The 26595-nt window shown below is 30.0% G+C and overlaps 1 protein-coding gene across 1 annotated transcript in view; it reads right to left on the reverse strand.

The window, feature by feature from the left end:
* Positions 1-24143, reverse strand: part of LOC113343173 — a 48340-nt gene extending 24197 nt beyond the window's left edge. The window contains exons 1-5 of the mRNA XM_026587457.1: positions 23228-24143; positions 22988-23079; positions 22526-22793; positions 22415-22439; positions 20852-22329 (exon numbers count right to left, since the gene is read on the reverse strand). Of these exons, the coding sequence (XP_026443242.1) occupies positions 20852-22329; positions 22415-22439; positions 22526-22793; positions 22988-23079; positions 23228-24143 (2779 nt within the window). The remainder of the gene's footprint in view (positions 1-20851; positions 22330-22414; positions 22440-22525; positions 22794-22987; positions 23080-23227) is intronic.
* Positions 24144-26595: the final 2452 nt, after the last annotated feature.

Below are 26595 nucleotides of genomic sequence, written 5' to 3' on the forward strand. Positions count from 1 at the left end.
TTCTCTGATCCCTTTTATCCTTCACCTATCTTGTAAATATCTTTTTTATCAATATATTTTCTTGACTTAGCAAAAAAAAAAATTGAATCAACGTACATAGAAATGAAATTTTTATTAGAGGTATTACCTTGGAACATATTAATTGTATTTACAATATATTTTTCAAACTTTTTCTGTTAAAGATGAATTTATCTAGTATATAATTTAGTCTCAGAAATCAACTTCCGACTTATAACGAAGTGTGTAGACTATTTTGAGTTAACGTATATAAAGTTCAACATATTTATGAACTCTTTATTTTTGTATTGGCTTTGTCTTTCTATCTAATTCAAGATAAATGAAATTTGTTAGGATTTGGATTAGTTCTGCTTGGTCTTTCATCCTTCTTCTATTGTGAAATTTGACTTCCTTCATATTTTCTTGAATCAACGTACATAGAAATGCAATTTTTAGTTGACGTAATGCCTTAGAACATATTATTTGTGATTACAATACATTTTTCAAACTTTTTCAGTTAAAGATGAGTTTATCTAGTTTACAATTTAGTCTCAGAAATCAATTTCCGACTTATAACGAAGTGTGTAGACTTTTTTGAGTTAACGTATATTAAATTCAACATTTTTATGAACTCTTTCTTTTTGTGTTGGCTTTGTATTTCTATTCGATTCAAGATAGATGAAAATTGTTAGGATTTGGATTAGTTTTGCATGGTCTTTCATCCTTTTCTATTGTGAAATTTGACTTCCTTCATATTTTCTTGAATCAACGTACATAGAAATGCAAATTTTACTAGACGTATTGCCTTAGAACATATTAATTGTAATTACAATACATTTTTCAAACTTTTTCTGTTAAAGATGAGTTTATCTAGTTTACAATTTAGTCTCAGAAATCAATTTCCGACTTATAACGAAATGTGTAGACTTTTTTGAGTTAACGTATATAAAATTCAACATTCTTATGAACTCCTTATTTTTGTGTTGGATTTGTCTTTCTATTTGATTCAAGATAGATGAAATTTGTTAGGATTTGGATTAGTTCTGCATGGTCTTTCATCCTTCTTCTATTGTGAAATTTGACTTCCTTCATATTTTCTTGAATCAACGTACATAGAAATGCAATTTTTAGTAAACGTAATGCCTTAGAACATATTATTTGTGATTACAATACATTTTTCAAACTTTTCAGTTAAAGATGAGTTTATCTAGTTTACAATTTAGTCTCAGAAATCAATTTCCGACTTATAACGAAATGTGTAGACTTTTTTGAGTTAACGTATATAAAATTCAACATATTTATGAACTCTTTGTTTTTGTGTTGGCTTTGTCTTTCTATTTGATTCAAGATAGATGAAATTTATTAGGATTTGGATTAGTTCTGCATGGTCTTTCATCCTTCTTCTAGTGTGAAATTTGACTTCCTTCATATTTTCTTGAATCAACGTACATAGAAATGCAATTTTTACTAGACGTATAGCCTTAGAACATATTAATTGTAATTACAATACATTTTTCAAACTTTTTCTGTTAAAGATGAATTTATCTAGTTTATAATTTAGTCTCAGGAATCAATTTCCGACTTATAACGAAATGTGTAGACTTTTTTGAGTTAACGTATATAAAATTCAACATATTTATGAACTCTTTGTTTTTGTGTTGGCTTTGTCTTTCTAGTTGATTCAAGATAGATGAAATTTGTTAGGATTTGGATTAGTTCTGCATGGTCTTTCATCCTTCTTCTATTGTGAAATTTGACTTCCTTCATATTTTCTTGAATCAACGTACATAGAAATGCAATTTTTAGTAAACGTAATGCCTTAGAACATATTATTTGTGATTACAATACATTTTTCAAACTTTTCAGTTAAAGATGAGTTTATCTAGTTTACAATTTAGTCTCAGAAATCAATTTCCGACTTATAACGAAATGTGTAGACTTTTTTGAGTTAACGTATATAAAATTCAACATTCTTATGAACTCCTTCTTTTTGTGTTGGATTTGTCTTTCTATTTGATTCAAGATAGATGAAATTTGTTAGGATTTGGATTAGTTCTGCATGGTCTTTCATCCTTCTTCTATTGTGAAATTTGACTTCCTTCATATTTTCTTGAATCAACGTACATAGAAATGCAATTTTTACTAAACGTATTGCCTAAGAACATATTAATTATAATTACAATACATTTTTCAAACATTTTCTTTTAAAGATGAGTTTATCTAGTTTACAATTTAGTCTCAGAAATCAATTTCCGACTTATAACGAAATGTGTAGACTTTTTTGAGTTAACGTATATAAAATTCAACATTTTTTTGAACTCTTTCTTTTTGTGTTGGCTTTGTCTTTCTATTTGATTCAAGATAGATGAAATTTGTTAGGATTTGGATTAGTTCTACATGGTCTTTCATCCTTCTTCTATTGTGAAATTTGACTTCCTTCATATTTTCTTGAATCAACGTACATAGAAATGCAATTTTTACTAGACGTATTTCCTTAGAACATATTAATTGTAATTACAATACATTTTTCAAACTTTTTCTGTTAAAGATGAGTTTATCTAGTTTACAATTTAGTCTCAGAAATCAATTTCCAACTTATAAAGAAATGTGTAGACTTTTTTGAGTTAACGTATATCAAATTCACCATTTTTATGAACTCTTTCTTTTTATGTTGGCTTTGTCTTTCTATTTGATTCAAGATACATGAAAGTTGTTAGGATTTGGATTAGTTCTGCATGGTCTTTCATCTTTCTTCTATTGTGAAATTTGACTTCCTTCATATTTTCTTGAATCAACGTACATAGAAATGCAATTTTTACTAGACGTATTGCCTTAGAACATATTAATTGTAATTACAATACATTTTCAAACTTTTTCTGTTAAAGATGAGTTTATCTAGTTTGCAATTTAGTCTCAGAAATCAATTTCCGACTTTTTTGAGTTAACGTATATAAAATTCAACATTTTTATGAACTCTTTCTTCTTGTGTTGGCTTTGTCTTTCTATTTGATTCAAGATAGATGAAATTTGTTAGGATTTGGATTAGTTCTGCATGGTCTTTCATCTTTCTTCTATTGTGAAATTTGAATTCCTTCATATTTTCTTGAATCAACGAACATAGAAATGCAATTTTTACTAGACGTATTGCCTTAGAACATATTAATTGTAATTACAATACATTTTTCAAACTTTTTCTGTTAAAGATGAGTTTATCTAGTTTACAATTTAGTCTCAGAAATCAATTTCCGACTTATAACGAAATGTGTAGACTTTTTTGAGTTAACGTATATAAAATTCAACATTTTTATGAACTCTTTCTTTTTATGTTGGCTTTGTCTTTCTCTTTGATTCATGATAGATGAAATTTGTTAGGATTTGTATTAGTTCTGCATGGCCTTTCATCTTTCTTTTATTGTGAAATTTGACTTCCTTCATATTTTCTTGAATCAACGTACATAGAAATGCAATTTTCACTAGACGTATTGCCTTAGAACATATTAATTGTAATTACAATACATTTTTCAAACTTTTTCTGTTAAAGATGAGTTTATCTAGTTTACAATTTAGTCTCAGAAATCAATTTCCGACTTATAACGAAATGTGTAGACTTTTTTGAGTTAACGTATATAAAATTCAACATATTTATGAACTCTTTATTTTTGTGTTGGCTTTGTCTTTCTATTTGATTCAAGGTAGATGAAATTTATTAGGATTTGGATTAGTTCTGCATGGTCTTTCATCCTTCTTCTATTGTGAAATTTGACTTCCTTCATATTTTCTTGAATCAACGTACATAGAAATGCAATTTTTACTAGACGTATTGCCTTAGAACATATTAATTGTAATTATAATACATTTTTCAAAAAATTTCTGTTAAAGATGAGTTTATCTAGTTTACAATTTAGTCTCAGAAATCAATTTCCGACTCATAACGAAATGTGTAGACTTTTTTGAGTTAACGTATATAAAATTCAACATTTTTATGAACTCTTTCTTTTTGTGTTGGCTTTCTTTCTATTTGATTCAAGATAGATGAAATTTGTTAAGATTTGGATTAGTTCTGCATGGTCTTTCATCCTTCTTGTATTGTGAAATTAGACATCCTTCATATTTTCATGAATCAACGTACATAGAAATGCATTTTTTACTAGACGTATTGCCTTAGAACATATTAATTGTAATTAAAATACATTTTTCAAACTTTTTATGTTAATGATGAGTTTATCTAGTTTTCAATTTAGTCTCAGAAATCAATTTCCGACTTATAACGAAATTTGTAGAATTTTTTGAGTTAACGTATATAAAATTCAACATTTTTATGAACTCTTTCTTGTGTTGGCTTTGTCTTTCTATTTGATTCAAGATAGATGAAATTTTGTTAGGATTTGGATTAGTTCTGTATGGTCTTTCATCCTTCTTCTATTGTGAAATTTGACTTCCTTCATATTTTCTTGAATCAACGTACATAGAAATGCAATTTTTAGTAAACGTAATGCCTTAGAACATATTATTTGTGATTACAATACATTTTTCAAACTTTTCAGTTAAAGATGAGTTTATCTAGTTTACAATTTAGTCTCAGAAATCAATTCCGACTTATAACGAAGTATGTAGACTTTTTTGAGTTAACGTATATTAAATTCAACATTTTGATGAACTCTTTCTTTTTGTGTTGGCTTTGTCTTTCTATTTGATTCAAGATAAATGAAATTTGTTAGGATTAAGATTAGTTCTGCATGGTCTTTCATCCTTCTTCTATTGTGAAATTAGACATCCTTCATATTTTCATGAATCAACGTACATAGAAATGCATTTTTTACTAGACGTATTGCCTTAGAACATATTAATTGTAATTACAATATATTTTTCAAACTTTTTCTGTTAAAGATGAGTTTATCTAGTTTTCAATTTAGTCTCAGAAATCAATTTCCGACTTATAACAAAATTTGTAGATTTTTTTGAGTTAACGTATACAAAATTCAACATTTTTATGAACTCTTTCTTTTTGTGTTGGCTTTGTCTTTCTATTTGATTCAAGATAGATGAAATTTGTTAGGATTTGGATTAGTTTTTTATGGTCTTTCATCCTCCTTCTATTGTGAAATTTGACTTCCTTGATATTTTCTTGAATCAACATACATAGAAATGAAATTTTTATTAGAGGTATTACCTGGGAACATATTAATTGTAATTACAATATATTTTTCAAACTTTTTCTGTTAAAGATGAATTTATCTAGTATATAATTTAGTCTCAGAAATCAACTTCCGACTTATAACGAAGTGTGTAGACTATTTTGAGTTAACGGATATAAAGTTCAACATATTTATGAACTCTTTATTTTTGTATTGGCTTTGTCTTTCTATCTGATTCAAGATAAATGAAATTTGTTAGGATTTGGATTAGTTCTGCTTGGTCTTTCATCCTTCTTCTATTGTGAAATTTGACTTCCTTCATATTTTCTTGAATCAACGTACATAGAAATGCAATTTTTAGTATACGTAATGCCTTAGAACATATTATTTGTGATTACAATACATTTTTCAAACATTTTCAGTTAAAGATGAGTTTATCTAGTTTACAATTTAGTCTCAGAAATCAATTTCCGACTTATAACGAAGTGTGTAGACTTTTTTGAGTTATCGTATATTAAATTCAACATTTTTATGAACTCTTTCTTTTTGTGTTGGCTTTGTCTTTCTATTTGATTCAAGATAGATGAAATTTGTTAGGATTTGGATTCGTTCTGCATTGTCTTTCATCCTTCTTCTATTGTGAAACTTGACTTCCTTTATATTTTCTTCAATGAACGTACATAGAAATGCAATTTTTACTAGACGTATTTCCTTGGAACATATTAATTGTAATTACAATACATTTTTCAAACTTTTTCTGTTATGGATGAGTTTATCTAGTTTACAATTTAGTCTCAGAAATCAATTTCCAACTTATAAAGAAATGTGTAGACTTTTTTGAGTCAACGTATATAAAATTCAACATTTTTATGAACTTTTTCTTTTTATGTTGGCTTTGTCTTTCTATTTGATTCAAGATAGATGAAATTTGTTAGGATTTGGATTAGTTCTGCATGGTCTTTAATCTTTCTTCTATTGTGAAATTTGACTTCCTTCATATTTTCTTGAATCAACATACATAGAAATGCAATTTTTACTAGACGTATTGCCTTAGAACATATTAACTGTAATTACAATACATTTTTCAAACTTTTTCTGTTAAGGATGACTTTATCTAGTTTACAATTTAGTCTCAGAAATCAATTTCTGACTTATAACGAAGTGTGTAGACTTTTTTGAGTTAACGTATATTAAATTCAACATTTTTATGAACTCTTTCTTTTTGTGTTGGCTTTGTGTTTCTATTTAATTCAAGATAGATGAAATTTGCGTTGGATTCTTTCTGCATTGTCTTTCATCCTTCTTCTATTGTGAAATTTGACTTCCTTCATATTTTCTTCAATCAACGTACATAGAAATGCAATTTTTACTAGACGTATTGCCTTGGAACATATTAATTGAAATTACAATACGTTTTTCAAACTTTTTCTGTTAAAGATGAGTTTATCTAGTTTACAATTTAGTCTCAGAAATCAATTTCCAACTTATAAAGAAATGTGTAGACTTTTTTGAGTTAGGGTATATAAAATTTAATATTTTTATGAACTCTTTCTTTTTGTGTTTGCTTTGTCTTTTTATTTGATTCAAGATAGATGAAATTTGTTAGGATTTGGATTATTTCTGCATGGTCTTTCATCCTTCTTCTATTGTGAAATTTGACTTCCTTCATATTTTCTTCAATCAACGTACATAGAAATGCAATTTTTACTAGACGTATTGCCTTGGAACATATTAATTGTAATTACAATACATTTTTCAAACTTTTTCTGTTAAAGATGAGTTTATCTAGTTTACAATTTAGTCTCAGAAATCAATTTCCGACTTATAACGAAATGTGTAGACTTTTTTGATTTAACGTATATAACATTCAACATTTTTATGAACTCTTTCTTTTTATGTTGGCTTTTTCTTTCAATTTGATTCGAGATAAATGAAATTTGTTAGGATTTGGATTAGTTCTGCATGGTCTTTCATCCTTCTTCTATTGTGAAATTTGACTTCCTTCATATTTTCTTCAATCAACGTACATAGAAATGCAATTTTTACTACACGTATTGCCTTGGAACATATTAATTGTAATTACAATATATTTTTCAAACTTTTTCTGTTAAAGATGAGTTTATCTAGTTTACAATTTAGTCTCAGAAATTAATTTCTGACTTATAACGAAGTGTGTAGACTTTTTTGAGTTAACGTATATTAAATTCAACATTTTTATGAACTCTTTCTTTTTGTGCTGGCTTTGTCTTTCTATTTGATTCAAGATAGATGAAATTTGTTAGGATTTGGATTAGTTCTGCATGGTCTTTCATCCTTCTTCTATTGTGAAATTTGGCTTCCTTCATATTTTCTTGAATCAACGTACATAGAAATGCAATTTTTACTAGACGTATTGCCTTAGAACATATTAATTGTAATTACAATACATTTTTCAAACTTTTTCTGTTAAAGATGAGTTTATCTAGTTTACAATTTAGTCTCAGAAATCAATTTCTGACTTATAACCAAATGTGTAGACTTTTTTGAGTTAACGTATATAAAATTCAACATTTTTATGAACTCTTTCTTTTTGTCTTGGCTTTGTCTTTCTATTTGATTCAAGATAGATGAAATTTTTTAGGATTTGGATTAGTTCTGCATGGTCTTTCATCTTATATTGTGAAATTAGACTTCCTTCATATTTTCTTGAATCAACGTACATAGAAATGCAATTTTTACTAGACGTATTGCCTTAGAACATATTAATTGTAATTACAATACATTTTTCAAACTTTTTCTGTTAAAGATGAGTTTATCTAGTTTACAATTTAGTCTCAAAAATCAATTTCCAACTTATAACGAAATGTGTAGACTTTTTTGAGTTAACGTATATAAAATTCAACATTTTTATGAACTCTTTATTTTTGTGTTGGCTTTGTCTTTTTATTTGATTCAAGATAGATGGAATTTGTTAGGATTTGGATTAGTTCTGCATGGTCTTTCATCCTTCTTCTATTGTGAAATTTGACTTGCTTCATATTTTCTTGAATCAACGTACATAGAAATGCAATTTTTACTAGACGTATTGCCTTAGAACATATTAATTGTAATTACAATACATTTTTCAAACTTTTTCTGTTAAAGATGAGTTTATCTAGTTTACAATTTAGTCTCAGAAATCAATTTCCGACTTATAACGAAATGTGTAGATTTTTTTGAGTTAACGCTTATAAAATTCAACATTTTTATGAACTATTTCTTTTTGTGTTGGCTTTGTCTTTCTATTTGATTCAAGATAGATGAAATTTGTTAGGATTTGGATTAGTTCTGCATGGTCTTTCATCCTTCTTCTATTGTGAAATTTGACTTGCTTCATATTTTCTTGAATCAACGTACATAGAAATGCAATTTTTACTAGACGTATTGCCTTAGAACATATTAATTGTAATTACAATACATTTCTCAAACTTTTTCTGTTAAAGATGAGTTTATCTTGTTTACAATTTAGTCTCAGAAATCAATTTCCGACTTATAACGAAATGTGTAGACTTTTCTGAGTTAACGCATATAAAATTCAACATTTTTATGAACTATTTCTTTTTGTGTTGGCTTTGTCTTTCTATTTGATTCAAGATAGATGAAATTTGTTAGGATTTGGATTCGTTCTGCATGGTCTTTCATCCTTCTTCTATTGTGAAATTTGACTTGCTTCATATTTTCTTGAATCAACGTACATAGAAATGCAATTTTTACTAGACGTATTGCCTTTGAACATATTAATTGTAATTACAATACATTTTTCAAACTTTTTCTGTTAAAGATGAGTTTATCTAGTTTACAATTAAGTCTCAGAAATCAATTTCCAACTTATATAGAAATGTTTAGACTTTTTTGAGTTAATGTATATAAAATTCAACAGTTTCATGAACTCTTTCTTTTTGTGTTTGCTTTGTCTTTCTATTTGATTCAAGATAGATGAAATTTGTTAGGATTTGGATTAGTTCTGCATGGTCTTTCAAATATCTTCTATTGTGAAATTTGACTTCCTTCATATATTCTTGAATCAACGTACATAGAAATGCAATTTTTACTAGACGTATTGCCTTAGAACATATTAATTGTAATTACAATACATTTTTCAAACTTTTTCTGTTAAAGATGAGTTTATCTAGTTTACAATTTAGTCTCAGAAATCAATTTCAGATGTATAAAACAGTGTGTAGAGTTTTTTGAGTTAATGTATATTAAATTCAACATTTTTATGAACTCTTTCTTTTTGTGTTGGCTTTGTCTTTCTATTTGATTCAAGATAGATGAAATTTGTTAGGATTTGAATTAGTTCTGCATGGTCTTTCATCCTTCTTCTATTGTGAAATTTGACTTCCTTCATATTTTCTTGAATCAACGTACATAGAAATGCAATTTTTACTAGACGTATTGCCTTAGAACATATTAATTGTAATTACAATACATTTTTCAAACTTTTTATGTTAAAGATGAGTTTATCTAGTTTACAATTTAGTCTCAGAAATCAATTTCCGACTTATAACGAAGTGTGTAGACTTTTTGAATTAACGTATATAAAATTAAACATTTTTATGAAAACTTTCTTTTTGTGTTGGCTTTGTCTTTCTATTTGGTTCAAGATAGATGAATTTTTTTAGGATTTGGATTAGTTTTTCTTGGTCTCTTGTCCTTCTTCTATATGGAAATTTGACTTCCTTCATATATTCATGAATCAACGTACATAGAAATGCAATTTTTACTAGACGTACTGCCTTAGAACATATTAATTGTGATTACAATACATTTTTAAAACTTTTTCTGTTAAAGATGAGTTTATCCAGTTTACAATTTAGTTTCAGAAATCAATTTCAGATGTATAACGAAGTGTGTAGAGTGAGTTAACGTATATAAAACTCAATACTTTTATGAAGTCTTTCCTTTTGTGTTTGCTTTGTCTTTCTATTTGATTCAAGATAGATGAAATTTGTTAGGATTTGGATTAGTTCTTCTTGGTCTTTCATCGTTCTTCTATTTTGAAATTTGACTTCCTTCATATTTTCTTGAATCAACGTACATAGAAATGCAATTTTTACTAGACGTATTGCCTTAGAACATATTAATTGTAATTACAATACATTTTTCAAACTTTTTCTGTTAAAGATGAGTTTATCTAGTTTACAATTTAGTCTCGGAAATCAATTCCGAATTTTAACGAAGTGTGTAGACTTTTTGAGTTAACGTATATAAAATTCAACATTTTTATGAACACTTTGTTTTTGTGTTGTCTTTGTCTTTCTTTTTGATTCAAGATAGATGAAATTTGTTAGGATTTGGATTAGTTCTGCTTGGTCTCTTGTCCTTCTTCTATAGTGAAATTTGACTTCCTTCATATTTTCTTGAATCGACGTACATAAAAATGCAATTTTTACTAGATGTATTACCTTAGAACATATTAATTGTGATTACAATACATTTTTCAAACTTTTTCTGTTAAAATTGAGTTTATCTAGTTTACAGTTTAGTCACAGAAATCAGTTTCCGACTTATAACGAAGAGTGTAGACTTTTTTGAGTTAACGTATATAAGATTCAACATTTTTATGAAATCTTTCTTTTTGTGTTAGCTTTGTTTTTCTATTTGATTCAAGATAGATGAAATTTGTTAGGATTTGGATTAGTTCTGCATGGTCTTTCATCCTTCTTCTATTGTGAAATTTGACTTCCTTCATATTTTCTTGAATCAACGTACATAGAAATGCAATTTTTAGTAAACGTAATGCCTTAGAACATATTATTTGTGATTACAATACATTTTTCAAACTTTTCAGTTAAAGATGAGTTTATCTAGTTTACAATTTAGTCTCAGAAATCAATTTCCGACTTATAACGAAATGTGTAGACTTTTTTGAGTTAACGTATATAAAATTCAACATATTTATGAACTCTTTGTTTTTGTGTTGGCTTTGTCTTTCTATTTGATTCAAGATAGATGAAATTTATTAGGATTTGGATTAGTTCTGCATGGTCTTTCATCCTTCTTCTAGTGTGAAATTTGACTTCCTTCATATTTTCTTGAATCAACGTACATAGAAATGCAATTTTTACTAGACGTATAGCCTTAGAACATATTAATTGTAATTACAATACATTTTTCAAACTTTTTCTGTTAAAGATGAATTTATCTAGTTTATAATTTAGTCTCAGGAATCAATTTCCGACTTATAACGAAATGTGTAGACTTTTTTGAGTTAACGTATATAAAATTCAACATATTTATGAACTCTTTGTTTTTGTGTTGGCTTTGTCTTTCTAGTTGATTCAAGATAGATGAAATTTGTTAGGATTTGGATTAGTTCTGCATGGTCTTTCATCCTTCTTCTATTGTGAAATTTGACTTCCTTCATATTTTCTTGAATCAACGTACATAGAAATGCAATTTTTAGTAAACGTAATGCCTTAGAACATATTATTTGTGATTACAATACATTTTTCAAACTTTTCAGTTAAAGATGAGTTTATCCAGTTTACAATTTAGTCTCAGAAATCAGCTTCCGACTTATAACGAAATGTGTAGACTTTTTTGATTTAACGTATATAAAATTCAACATATTTATGAACTCTTTGTTTTTGTGTAGGCTTTGTGTTTCTATTTGATTCAAGGTAGATGAAATTTATTAGGATTTGGATTTGTTCTGCATGGTCTTTCATCCTTCTTCTAGTGTGAAATTTGACTTCATATTTTCTTGAATCGACGTACATAGAAATGCAATTTTTACTAGATGTATTGCCTTAGAACATATTAATTGTAATTACAATACATTTTTCAAACATTTTCTGTTAAAGATGAGTTTATCTAGTTTATATTTTAGTCCCAGAAATCAATTTTCGACTTATAACGAAATGTGTAGACTTTTTTGAGTTAACGTATATAAAATTCAACATATTTATGAACTCTTTGTTTTTGTGTTGGCTTTGTCTTTCTAGTTGATTCAAGATAGATGAAATTTTTTAGGATTTGGATTAGTTCTGCATGGTCTTTCATCCTTCTTCTAGTGTGAAATTTGACTTCCTTCATATTTTTATTGAATCGACGTACATAGAAATGCAATTTTTACTAGACGTATTGCCTTAGAACATATTAATTGTAATTACAATACATTTTTCAAACTTTTTATGTTAAAGATGAGTTTATCTAGTTTACAATTTAGTCTCAGAAATCAATTTCCGACTTATAACGAAATGTGTAGACTTTTTTGAGTTAACGTATATAAAATTCAACATTCTTATGAACTCCTTCTTTTTGTGTTGGATTTGTCTTTCTATTTGATTCAAGATAGATGAAATTTGTTAGGATTTGGATTAGTTCTGCATGGTCTTTCATCCTTCTTCTATTGTGAAATTTGACTTCCTTCATATTTTCTTGAATCAACGTACATAGAAATGCAATTTTTAGTAAACGTAATGCCTTAGAACATATTATTTGTGATTACAATCATTTTTCAAACTTTTCAGTTAAAGATGAGTTTATCTAGTTTACAATTTAGTCTCAGAAATCAATTTCCGACTTATAACGAAATGTGTAGACTTTTTTGAGTTAACGTATATAAAATTCAACATATTTATGAACTCTTTGTTTTTGTGTTGGCTTTGTCTTTCTATTTGATTCAAGATAGATGAAATTTGTTAGGATTTGGATTAGTTCTGCATGGTCTTTCATCCTTCTTCTAGTGTGAAATTTGACTTCCTTCATATTTTCTTGAATCAACATACATAGAAATGCAATTTTTACTAGACGTATAGCCTTAGAACATATTAATTGTAATTACAATACATTTTTCAAACTTTTTCTGTTAAAGATGAATTTATCTAGTTTATAATTTAGTCTCAGGAATCAATTTCCGACTTATAACGAAATGTGTATACTTTTTTGAGTTAACGTATATTAAATTCAACATATTTATGAACTCTTTGTTTTTGTGTTGGCTTTGTCTTTCTAGTTGATTCAAGATAGATGAAATTTGTTAGGATTTGGATTAGTTCTGCATGGTCTTTCATCCTTCTTCTATGGTGAAATTTGACTTCCTTCATATTTTCTTGAATCAACGTACATAGAAATGCAATTTTTAGTAAACGTAATGCCTTAGAACATATTATTTGTGATTACAATACATTTTTCAAACTTTTCAGTTAAAGATGAGTTTATCTAGTTTACAATTTAGTCTCAGAAATCAATTTCCGACTTATAACGAAATGTGTAGACTTTTTTGAGTTAACGTATATAAAATTCAACATATTTATGAACTCTTTATTTTTGTGTTGGCTTTGTCTTTCTATTTGATTCAAGGTAGATGAAATTTATTAGGATTTGGATTAGTTCTGCATGGTCTTTCATCCTTCTTCTATTGTGAAATTTGACTTCCTTCATATTTTCTTGAATCAACGTACATAGAAATGCAATTTTTACTAGACGTATTGCCTTAGAACATATTAATTGTAATTATAATACATTTTTCAAAAAATTTCTGTTAAAGATGAGTTTATCTAGTTTACAATTTAGTCTCAGAAATCAATTTCCGACTCATAACGAAATGTGTAGACTTTTTTGAGTTAACGTATATAAAATTCAACATTTTTATGAACTCTTTCTTTTTGTGTTGGCTTTGTCTTTCTATTTGATTCAAGATAGATGGAATTTTTTAGGATTTGGATTAGTTCTGCATGTTCTTTCATCCTTCTTCTATTGTGAAATTTGACTTGCTTCATATTTTCTTGAATCAACGTACATAGTAATGCAATTTTTACTAGAAGTATTGCATTAGAACATATTAATTGTAATTACAATACATTTCTCAAACTTTTTATGTTAAGGATGAGTTTATCTAGTTTACAATTTAGTCTCAGAAATCAATTTCCAACTTATAAAAAATGTGTAGACTTTTTTGAGTTAACGTATATAAAATTCAACATTTTCATGAACTCTTTCATTTGTTTTGGCTTTGTCTTTATATTTGATTCAAGATAGATGAAATTTGTTAGGATTTGGATTAGTTCTGCATGGTCTTTCAAATTTCTTCTATTGTGAAATTTGACTTCCTTCATATTTTCTTGTATCAACGTACATAAAAATGCAATTTTTACTAGGCGTATTGCCTTAGAACATATTAATTGTAGTTACAACACATTTTTCAAACTTTATCTGTTAAGGATGAGTTTATCTAGTTTACAATTTAGTCTCAGAAATCAATTTCCGACTCATAACGAAATGTGTAGACTTTTTTGAGTTAATGTATATAAAATTCAACATTTTTATGAACTCTTTCTTTTTGTGTTGGCTTTGTCTTTCTATTTGATTCAAGATAGATGGAATTTGTTAGGATTTGGATTAGTTCTGCATGTTCTTTCATCCTTCTTCTATTGTGAAATTTGACTTGCTTCATATTTTCTTGAATCAACGTACATAGTAATGCAATTTTTACTAGAAGTATTGCATTAGAACATATTAATTGTAATTACAATACATTTCTCAAACTTTTTATGTTAAGGATGAGTTTATCTAGTTTACAATTTAGTCTCAGAAATCAATTTCCAACTTATAAAAAATGTGTAGACTTTTTTGAGTTAACGTATATAAAATTCAACATTTTCATGAACTCTTTCTTTTTGTGTTTGCTTTGTCTTTCTATTTGATTCAAGATAGATGAAATTTGTTAGGATTTGGATTAGTTCTGCATGGTCTTTCATCTTTCTTTTATTGTGAAATTTGACTTCCTTCATATTTTCTTGAATCAACGTACATAGAAATGCAATTTTTACTAGACGTACTGCCTTAGAACATATTAATTGTAATTACAATACATTTCTCAAACTTTTTCTGTTAAAGATGAGTTTATCTAGTTTACAATTTAGTCTCAGAAATCAATTTCCGACTTATAACGAAATGTGTAGACTTTTTTGAGTTAACGTATATAAAATTCAACATTTTTATGAACTCTTTCTTTTTGTGTTTGCTTTGTCTTTCTATTTGATTCAAGATAGATGAAATTTGTTAGGATTTGGATTAGTTCTGCATGGTCTTTCATCCTTCTTCTATTGTGAAATTTGACTTCCTTCATATTTTCATGAATCAACGTACATAGAAATGCAATTTTTACTAGACGTATTGCCTTAGAACATATTAATTGTAATTACAATACATTTTTCAAACTTTTTCTGTTAAAGATGAGTTTATCTAGTTTACAATTTAGTCTCAGAAATCAATTTCCGACTTATAACGAAATGTGTAGACTTTTTTGAGTTAACATATATAAAATTCAACATTTTTATGAACTCTTTCTTTTTGTGTTGGATTTGTCTTTGTATTTGATTCAAGATAGATGAAATTTGTTAGGATTTGGATTAGTTCTACATGGTCTTTCATCCTTCTTCTATTGTGAATTTTGACTTCCTTCATATTTTGTTGAATCAACGTACATAGAAATGCAATTTTTAGTAGAAATAATGCCTTAGAACATATTATTTGTGATTACAATACATTTTTCAAACTTTTTCAGTTAAAGATGAGTTTATCTAGTTTACAATTTAGTCTCAGAAATCAATTTCCGACTTATAACAAAGTGTGTAGACTTTTTTGAGTTAACGTATATTAAATTCAACATCTTTATGAACTCTTTCTTTTTGTGTTGGCTTTGTCTTTCTATTTGATTCAAGATAGATGAAATTTTTTAGGATTTGGATTAGTTTTGCATGGTATTTCATCCTTTTCTATTGTGAAATTTGACTTCCTTCATATTTTCTTGAATCAACGTACATAGAAATGCAATTTTTACCAGATGTATTGCCTTAGAACATATTAAATGTAATTACAATACATTTTTCAAACTTTTTCTGTTAAAGATGAGTTTATCTAGTTTACAATTTAGTCTCAGAAATCAATTTCCAACTTATAACGAAATGTGTAGACTTTTTTGAGTTAACATATATAAAATTCAACATTTTTATGAACTCTTTCTTTTTGTGTTGGCTTTGTCTTTCTATTTGATTCAAGATAGATGAAATTTGTTAGGATTTGGATTAGTTCTACATGGTCTTTCATCCTTCTTCCATTGTGAAATTTGACTTCCTTCATATTTTCATGAATCAACGTACATAGAAATGCAATTTTTACTAGACGTATTGCCTTAGAACATATTAATTGTAATTACAATACATTTTTCAAACTTTTTATGTTAAAGATGAGTTTATCTAGTTTACAATTTAGTCTCAGAAATCAATTTCCGACTTATAACGAAATGTGTAGACTTTTTTGAGTTAACGTATATAAAATTCAACATTCTTATGAACTCCTTCTTTTTGTGTTGGATTTGTCTTTCTATTTGATTCAAGATAGATGAAATTTGTTAGGATTTGGATTAGTTCTGCATGGTCTTTCATCCTTCTTCTATTGTGAAATTTGACTTCCTTCATATTTTCTTGAATCAACGTACATAGAAATGCAATTTTTAGTAAACGTAATGCCTTAGAACATATTATTTGTGATTACAATACATTTTTCAAACTTTTCAGTTAAAGATGAGTTTATCTAGTTTACAATTTAGTCTCAGAAATCAATTTCCGACTTATAACGAAATGTGTAGACTTTTTTGAGTTAACGTATATAAAATTCAACATATTTATGAACTCTTTGTTTTTGTGTTGGCTTTGTCTTTCTATTTGATTCAAGATAGATGAAATTTATTAGGATTTGGATTAGTTCTGCATGGTCTTTCATCCTTCTTCTAGTGTGAAATTTGACTTCCTTCATATTTTCTTGAATCAACGTACATAGAAATGCAATTTTTACTAGACGTATAGCCTTAGAACATATTAATTGTAATTACAATACATTTTTCAAACTTTTTCTGTTAAAGATGAATTTATCTAGTTTATAATTTAGTCTCAGGAATCAATTTCCGACTTATAACGAAATGTGTAGACTTTTTTGAGTTAACGTATATAAAATTCAACATATTTATGAACTCTTTGTTTTTGTGTTGGCTTTGTCTTTCTAGTTGATTCAAGATAGATGAAATTTGTTAGGATTTGGATTAGTTCTGCATGGTCTTTCATCCTTCTTCTATTGTGAAATTTGACTTCCTTCATATTTTCTTGAATCAACGTACATAGAAATGCAATTTTTAGTAAACGTAATGCCTTAGAACATATTATTTGTGATTACAATACATTTTTCAAACTTTTCAGTTAAAGATGAGTTTATCCAGTTTACAATTTAGTCTCAGAAATCAGCTTCCGACTTATAACGAAATGTGTAGACTTTTTTGATTTAACGTATATAAAATTCAACATATTTATGAACTCTTTGTTTTTGTGTAGGCTTTGTGTTTCTATTTGATTCAAGGTAGATGAAATTTATTAGGATTTGGATTTGTTCTGCATGGTCTTTCATCCTTCTTCTAGTGTGAAATTTGACTTCATATTTTCTTGAATCGACGTACATAGAAATGCAATTTTTACTAGATGTATTGCCTTAGAACATATTAATTGTAATTACAATACATTTTTCAAACATTTTCTGTTAAAGATGAGTTTATCTAGTTTATATTTTAGTCCCAGAAATCAATTTTCGACTTATAACGAAATGTGTAGACTTTTTTGAGTTAACGTATATAAAATTCAACATATTTATGAACTCTTTGTTTTTGTGTTGGCTTTGTCTTTCTAGTTGATTCAAGATAGATGAAATTTTTTAGGATTTGGATTAGTTCTGCATGGTCTTTCATCCTTCTTCTAGTGTGAAATTTGACTTCCTTCATATTTTTATTGAATCGACGTACATAGAAATGCAATTTTTACTAGACGTATTGCCTTAGAACATATTAATTGTAATTACAATACATTTTTCAAACTTTTTCTGTTAAAGATGAGTTTATCTAGTTTACAATTTAGTCTCAGAAATCAATTTCCGACTTATAACGAAATGTGTAGACTTTTTTGAGTTAACGTATATAAAATTCAACATTTTTATGAACTCTTCTTTTTGTGTTGGATTTGTCTTTCTATTTGATTCAAGATAGATGAAATTTGTTAGGATTTGGATTAGTTCTGCATGGTCTTTCATCCTTCTTCTATTGTGAAATTTGACTTCCTTCATATTTTCTTGAATCAACGTACATAGAAATGCAATTTTTAGTAAACGTAATGCCTTAGAACATATTATTTGTGATTACAATACATTTTTCAAACTTTTCAGTTAAAGATGAGTTTATCTAGTTTACAATTTAGTCTCAGAAATCAATTTCCGACTTATAACGAAATGTGTAGACTTTTTTGAGTTAACGTATATAAAATTCAACATATTTATGAACTCTTTGTTTTTGTGTTGGCTTTGTCTTTCTATTTGATTCAAGATAGATGAAATTTATTAGGATTTGGATTAGTTCTGCATGGTCTTTCATCCTTCTTCTAGTGTGAAATTTGACTTCCTTCATATTTTCTTGAATCAACGTACATAGAAATGCAATTTTTACTAGACGTATAGCCTTAGAACATATTAATTGTAATTACAATACATTTTTCAAACTTTTTCTGTTAAAGATGAATTTATCTAGTTTATAATTTAGTCTCAGGAATCAATTTCCGACTTATAACGAAATGTGTATACTTTTTTGAGTTAACGTATATTAAATTCAACATATTTATGAACTCTTTGTTTTTGTGTTGGCTTTGTCTTTCTAGTTGATTCAAGATAGATGAAATTTGTTAGGATTTGGATTAGTTCTGCATGGTCTTTCATCCTTCTTCTATGGTGAAATTTGACTTCCTTCATATTTTCTTGAATCAACGTACATAGAAATGCAATTTTTAGTAAACGTAATGCCTTAGAACATATTATTTGTGATTACAATACATTTTTCAAACTTTTCAGTTAAAGATGAGTTTATCTAGTTTACAATTTAGTCTCAGAAATCAATTTCCGACTTATAACGAAATGTGTAGACTTTTTTGAGTTAACGTATATAAAATTCAACATATTTATGAACTCTTTGTTTTTGTGTTGGCTTTGTCTTTCTATTTGATTCAAGGTAGATGAAATTTATTAGGATTTGGATTAGTTCTGCATGGTCTTTCATCCTTCTTCTATTGTGAAATTTGACTTCCTTCATATTTTCTTGAATCAACGTACATAGAAATGCAATTTTTACTAGACGTATTGCCTTAGAACATATTAATTGTAATTACAATACAGTTTTCAAACTTTTTATGTTAAAGATGAGTTTATCTAGTTTACAATTTAGTCTCAGAAATCAATTTCCGACTTATAACGAAATGTGTAGACTTTTTTAAGTTAACATATATAAAATTCAACATTTTTATGAACTCTTCTTTTTGTGTTGGCTTTGTCTTTCTATTTGATTCAAGATAGATGAAATTTGTTAGGATTTGGATTAGTTCTGCATGGTCTTTCATCCTTTTTCTATTGTGAAATTTGACTTCCTTCATATTTTCTTGAATCAACGTACATAGAAATGCAATTTTTACTAGACGTATTGCCTTAGAACATATTAATTGTAATTACAATACATTTTTCAAACTTTTTCTGTTAAAGATGAGTTTATCTAGTTTACAATTTAGTCTCAGAAATCAATTTCCGACTTATAACGAAATGTGTAGACTTTTTTGAGTTAACGTATATAAAATTCAACATATTTATGAACTCTTTGTTTTTGTGTTGGCTTTGTCTTTATATTTGATTCAAGATAGATGAAATTTGTTAGGATTTGGATTAGTTCTGCATGGTCTTTCATCCTTCTTCTAGTGTGAAATTTGACTTCCTTCATATTTTCTTGAATCGACGTACATAGAAATGCAATTTTTACTAGATGTATTGCCTTAGAACATATTAATTGTAATTACAATACATTTTTCAAACTTTTTCTGTTAAAGATGAGTTTATCCAGTTTACAATTTAGTCTCAGAAATCAGCTTCCGACTTATAAAGAAATGTGTAGACTTTTTTGAGTTAACGTATATAAAATTCAACATATTTATGAACTCTTTGTTTTTGTGTAGGCTTTGTGTTTCTATTTGATTCAAGATAGATGAAATTTGTTAGGATTTTGATTTGTTCTGCATGGTCTTTCATCCTTCTTCTATTGTGAAATTTGACTTCCTTCATATTTTCTTGAATCAACGTACATAGAAATGCAATTTTTACTAGACGTATTGCCTTAGAACATATTAATTGTAATTACTATACATTTTTCAAACTTTTTCAGTTAAAGATGAGTTTATCTAGTTTACAATTTAGTCTCAGAAATCAATTTCCGACTTATAACGAAATGTGTAGAGTTTTTTGAGTTGACGTATATAAAATTCAACATTTTTATGAACTCTTTCTTTTTGTATTGGATTTGTCTTTCTATTTGATTCAAGATAGATGAAATTTGTTAGGATTTGGATTAGTTTTTCATGGTCTTTCAACCTTCTTCTATTGTGAAATTTGACTTCCTTCATATTTTCTTGAATCAACGTACATAGAAATGCAATTTTTAGTAGACGTAATGTTTTTTTTTGATAAGTCAAAAATTATATTGCAAGAAACGATATTTACAAGATAGTTTAGGAGAAAAGAGGTCATAGAAACCCCAAAAACTCACACAAACTATTTAAAACGATAATAAGTTACATTTGGAAACTCAATTGAACTTAAGAAATCTGGTCTTCCCTCAAAGTGAATACCTACTCCTTCTTCTAACAAACAACCACGCTTAGCCATTCCATCCGCAGCAAAATTCGCTTCACGAAAAGTGTGAACAAACCGAATAGCACCATATAAACCCTTAGCATTCAGCCATCTTTGTGTAGCAAACCATGGAACATTATCCTCCTCCAAAGCCTTCAGCACCGAAGAAGAGTCTGATCTAATCAACAAACGATCATAACCCCATTGAATTGCCCATTCAAGACAAACAATAATACCATATAACTCAGCCATATAGTTAGTCGCAATTCCTAAGCCAATACACATTGCCCCAACCACTTCCAAACTCGCATTTCTAGCCACAACACCAGCCCCTGCCACTCCCGGGTTTCCTCTTGAGGCACCATCAGTACACAACATCAATTCATTGTTATTAGGAGGCGTCCAATAACACTCCTTTGGATCTGAAATCTTCACTTTCCTATGCTTAACACGAAAGAAATCCAAAATTCTCAATTCTGCTACCGTATTGTACATAAAACTCTTCATTCTAGCTGAGTATTCATGCATCAAATTGAACACTCTTTTTTGGAAAAAGGACCAGCAAGGAACTTTCTTCTCATATACCTTCTTATTTCTAGTGAACCAAAGTTCAGATCGCACAACCAAATTTGCTACCAGCCACAAATCCCGAACAATGCCACTTTGAAGCCTAGCTCCATTGTAAGACGTGATCAAATCATAATGAGGTTTTATATTGAAAATACCTGCTATCCAGTTCCAAGCTTTTTGCGCAAAACTACAGCTCCAGAGGACGTGCTGAAGTGTCTCCTCTTCAATATGACAAACGCTGCACCTAGAAGCCAATTGAATCTTAAACCTGCTGCGAACTTTATCAAGAGTTGCACACGCTCCCCGAACAAACTTCCAATTTTGAGCCGCCAAAGAAGGATGCACAACTTTCCTCCACAATAGCGAAGCTTCTTTCATAGTAGGGAACTTCTTTCTAATCAAATCTCTAGCTGACTTAACTGAAAACACACCCTTCATATCAGGCATCCAAATCCTCTTGTCCCTCCCACTACAAAGCGTTGGCAAATTCTCCATAACCACACCAGCACTAACAAGATCTTGCAAGTGAGCTCCTTGCAACAGCCAATTACCATGAGAAATAATATCACAAACCCGACCTGATCTGTCCAAGTCTGAACGATTAAGAACACTTGCCAAAGTCTCACTTCCATACCACACATCATAGAAAAGAGACGTATTCCTCCCATCTCCAATGATGCATTTTGTATTATTCACAACTTCCTTATGAACCCAACGAATTCCAGGAAGAATAGAAGATTTTACACCAGCCATCTTGAGACGCCCATCCCTGCAAGTGAATTTAGACTCCAAAAAACGAGCCCACCTCTTAGAAGAATATTTAATAGACCACCAAAGCTTCATAAGCAAAGCCTTGTTCATAGTTTTTAAACTAGTGATTCCAAGACCACCCTCCTCCACAGGACTGCACAGTTTATCAAAACCAACCACAAAAGCTCTAGAAAGATTTGAATCACCCGACCAAAGGAAATTACGGATCACACGCTCACTTTGCTGAATGAATTTCACCGGCCACTTATACACAAACATATTATGAATGGAATAACTCGAAAGAACATTTTTAACTAGAACAACTCTGTCTTGAAAAGAAAGCATCTTACCTTTCAGAACCGAAAGTTGCTCTTTAAGCTTATCCACCACATTGCTAATATGATGATATCTCACCGCACCAGGCATAACTTTCACCCCCAAATAACGATCAGGAAAATGCGTAACTTCCATCCCTAGAAAAGCAGCAATGGTTTGACGTCTACTCAAAGAGCCACCACCAAAGTAAATTTTGCTCTTCTCTCTACAAACACGCTGACCTGAAGCTTGCTGATAAGAATCAAGCAACTTCACCAAACTTCTCAAGCTCTTCATATTTCCCTTGCAAAAAATCATAATATCATCAGCAAAGAATAAATGAGTTGGAGCAATACCATTACGCCTAACCAGGTGAGACATATCCTTGTTTTGAAAAAGTTTTGTGATGTTTCTACTAAGAACATCCTCAATCAAAACAAAAATAAGAGGCGAAAGAGGATCCCCCTGACGCAACCCTCTATTAATTTTGAAAAAACCTTCCGGGCTACCATTGAGCAGAATAGATATGCGCGATGACTCCAGAATTTTCTGAATCCACAAACACCAATCCTCAGAAAAACCATATCTTCTAAACACCTCCATAATGAAAGACCAATTAACAGTATCAAAAGCTTGAGAAATATCAAGCTTCAGGCCCAAATTACCATCCTTCCTTTTGATGTGCAGCTCATTCACCATCTCAGAAGCCAAACTAATATTCTCATGAATATTCCTACCTTTCATAAAAGCCACCTGCTCCTCTGACACTAACTTATCCAACACCCGACCAAGTCTAGTAGCCAGAATTTTAGTGAAAATCTTGAAGAAGAAATTGCTTAGACCGATAGGTCTATATTTCCTCAAGCTATCCGCACCTCTAACCTTAGCAATCAAAATAATTAGGCTAGAATTCGAACCCTTCGGAATTGACTTAGAAGTCCAAGCATAAACAATAGCCGAATGAAGATCCTGCTGAATTATATCCCAACAGTGTCTATAAAAACACCCTGAGAAACCATCTGGACCCGGAGCACTATCCGCACCTAAATCAAAAACTGCTGATTTAATTTCATCCAAAGAAGGAATGGCATCTAACATCTGCTTATCAGTCATAGAAATGGACTCATGCTCATAATCAAAGAGATTATCCTCAATAGGAAGCTCCACACCATTGAACTTCGACTCATAATAAGAAACCACATGGTCACGAAGCTGAATAGGCTCTGAGATAGTCACACCATCTTCAGTAACCAACTCCGAGATTGTATTTGTGCTCCTTCGAATGTTTATATTGCTGTGAAAAAAAGAAGTGTTACTAGAACCCTCCAAAATCCACCTATTACGAGCCTTTTGTTTCAACATAGTAAGATGTTGCATACGAACATCTTGAACCGCCACCAGAGAATCCTTCATAATGTTCAATTTAGAAGTATTAAAAGGATCCTCATCAGAATTCCTACAAGCCACTTCAAACTTAAGTTGAGCTTGTTTCAGCCTAGCATTCACATTTCCAAAGACCGTTTGATTCCACAATTTGATTGCCTCCTTCAACCTTCTCAATTTATAAGGAAAAATAAAATCCAAATTACCATAAACCGGAGACTTCCAAGAATCTTCCACCATTCTCAAGAAATCAGGATGAGAAAACCACATTTTTTGGATACGAAAAGGAGCACGCCTAGGCCTCGGAGCAAGGAAAGGAAACCCAATAAGCGTCGAATGATCAGAAACTTCCCTAGGAAGAGCTTTACACCGCCAATTCGAAAACTTAGCTAACCAAGGCTCATTGATAATAGCACGATCCAATTTACTAAGAATTCTACCAACACCAGATTGACCATTAGTCCAAGTAAACTTAGACCCCAAAGAATCTGCTTCAAAAAGATCATTATCCTCCATCCAATCAGAAAACTCATTAATGCAAGAGACACAAACCTCACGGCCTCCCTTCTTTTCATCTTGACGAAAAACACAGTTGAAATCTCCCATTATCAGCCAAGGAGTTGTAGTATCCCCAGCTGAAAGTTGAGACCATAATCTTCTTCGAAAAACTTGAATATAACTAGCATGAACAAAAGAGATTAAAACCCCCTCAGTTCTAACAGTAATTGCTTGCCTAGTCATATTAACCACCTCTGGCTCTTCAATATTAGCACTCCACAGGATCCAAAGATTCCCAATATTATGCATAGAAGAATTATGAACAACCTTCCTCATAAAACCAGTTAAATTTAACTTACAAATTACCTTGTCAGAGAACTTAATCTTTGGCTCAGCAACACAAAGAATCTCCGGCTTCAGATCATGAACAAGTTCACGTAACTTCTGCCCAGCCTCCACCTTTGCCACCCCATTGATATTCCAATAGAGCACACGCATTAGGAAACTATATTCTTTGAATTATTACTAGCATCAGGAATCCTATCAGAATTCCGTTTAAGTATAACTGGGGAGAATCCCTTTCTAACTCGAATTCCCAAATCATTGATCTCAGTTTCCGAATCAGACTTGGACTCCTTATTTGTACTTTGTTGAGAAGTACTTTTCTGATCATTAGAAATCCGAATCCTAACAGGTTTCCTTGATTTCTTTGGCTTCTCCACGGGTATGTCAGACCATTTAGACCCCCTAACACCTGACGAAGCCTTCTCTGGAGTGATTTCTTCATCTGAACTCTCCTCCCTTTGCTCATTGGAATGCTGCACAGAATCCAACCCCAACTCAGCAGACAAAACATTGAATTTATTAGGAGAAAGCACACAATCATTCTCATTAATAGCTTTGTAGCGAGACAAATTCTCAATATTTTCCACCACAACATCCCATCCCTTCCTTCCTGAAGTTTCAAAAGGAGCAGAAGAAGAGCTAGCATTAGTCTTATCAGTGATAGAGTGATTAGTTCTAGCCAATTCACCACTCCCTACTGACTTAGCTGAGGTTCCAATTTCACCCACTGGTAACCTACTAGCTAATACTCCTTTCTCAGCTAACGCCTGTTTTGCTTTCTCTAAAGCTACAGACGCTGCATGAAAAACAGCTTCAGAAGAAGCTAGCTCATTCTCAAGCTGATTGGTTTCCTCCACACCAATAGCATTCTCCTCTACTTCACCTGGTAACACAGCAAGAACACCATCTTGTTCCGCATTTTTTGAAGCATCATGCTCCGCATCTTTTGAAGCATTATCACCACCAGGAAAGTTCTCAGCATTCTTTCCTTTACGCTGCCTCCTATTCCTAGCAGTTTGCCAGCCTTTGGAAGAATCTCCCTTTGCTGTAGTATCAGCCTTTGAAGAGTTATCATCACCCTTTGTTTGCCTCCTGCACTCATCATCATTGTGCCCAATAATGCAGCACTTCATACAGAATTTTGGAGCCCGTGGAATCTCCAAGTATTGCCAGAAAGTACGTCCCCCAGCTGTAATCTTGATTCTGCTAGGAATGTGCTTCGCAAAATCCACATCCACCAAAACTGAGGCAAAGTTACCATATTCTAGATTAAGAGTTCCCTGATCAACTACAATGGGAGTGCCTAATACCTTCCCCATAGATAACAAGTTCTTCTCTGTCCATAGTTCTGCATGGAGACCTGGAAAGTGAACCCATACGTTTGCATGGGAATTTTTTTGACGTTCAGGATCAAAAACTGGGTACCAATCCATCAGTTTGAGCTCATGTTGATTTACATACCATTTAGTGCGTCGAATCCTCTCTTTTGTTTCAGCATCATGTAACATAACCACGAAAAATCCTTTACTCATAGTCATAAACCTTGCTGAGCTAGGGTTTATCTTCCATTGATTAACCAAGCTGGATTTCACTTCCACAAACTTCAATCCCGTGAAGTTCAGACGTGCAATAAAACTATGCTCAAAGGGTTTACATCCTTCTTGATAAAAATCAGCTGGAATAATAAGAGAAGGCTCTCCATCAATCAGAGTAGGGTTTGGCAAGCTATTAATATCCACACACGTAGGCTGCAAAGTCTGTTTTCCTTTTACTTTATCCGCAAAAGATTGTTGCTGGGAAATAACCCTAGAAGAAGTTACTTGTGTTTCCTCAACCATGATGATCAGATTGAAAAAACGTTAAGAAAACTTGAAAAAAA

The sequence above is a fragment of the Papaver somniferum genome, unplaced genomic scaffold, assembly GCF_003573695.1.
Source record: "Papaver somniferum cultivar HN1 unplaced genomic scaffold, ASM357369v1 unplaced-scaffold_56, whole genome shotgun sequence".
Taxonomy (NCBI): Eukaryota; Viridiplantae; Streptophyta; class Magnoliopsida; order Ranunculales; family Papaveraceae; genus Papaver; species Papaver somniferum.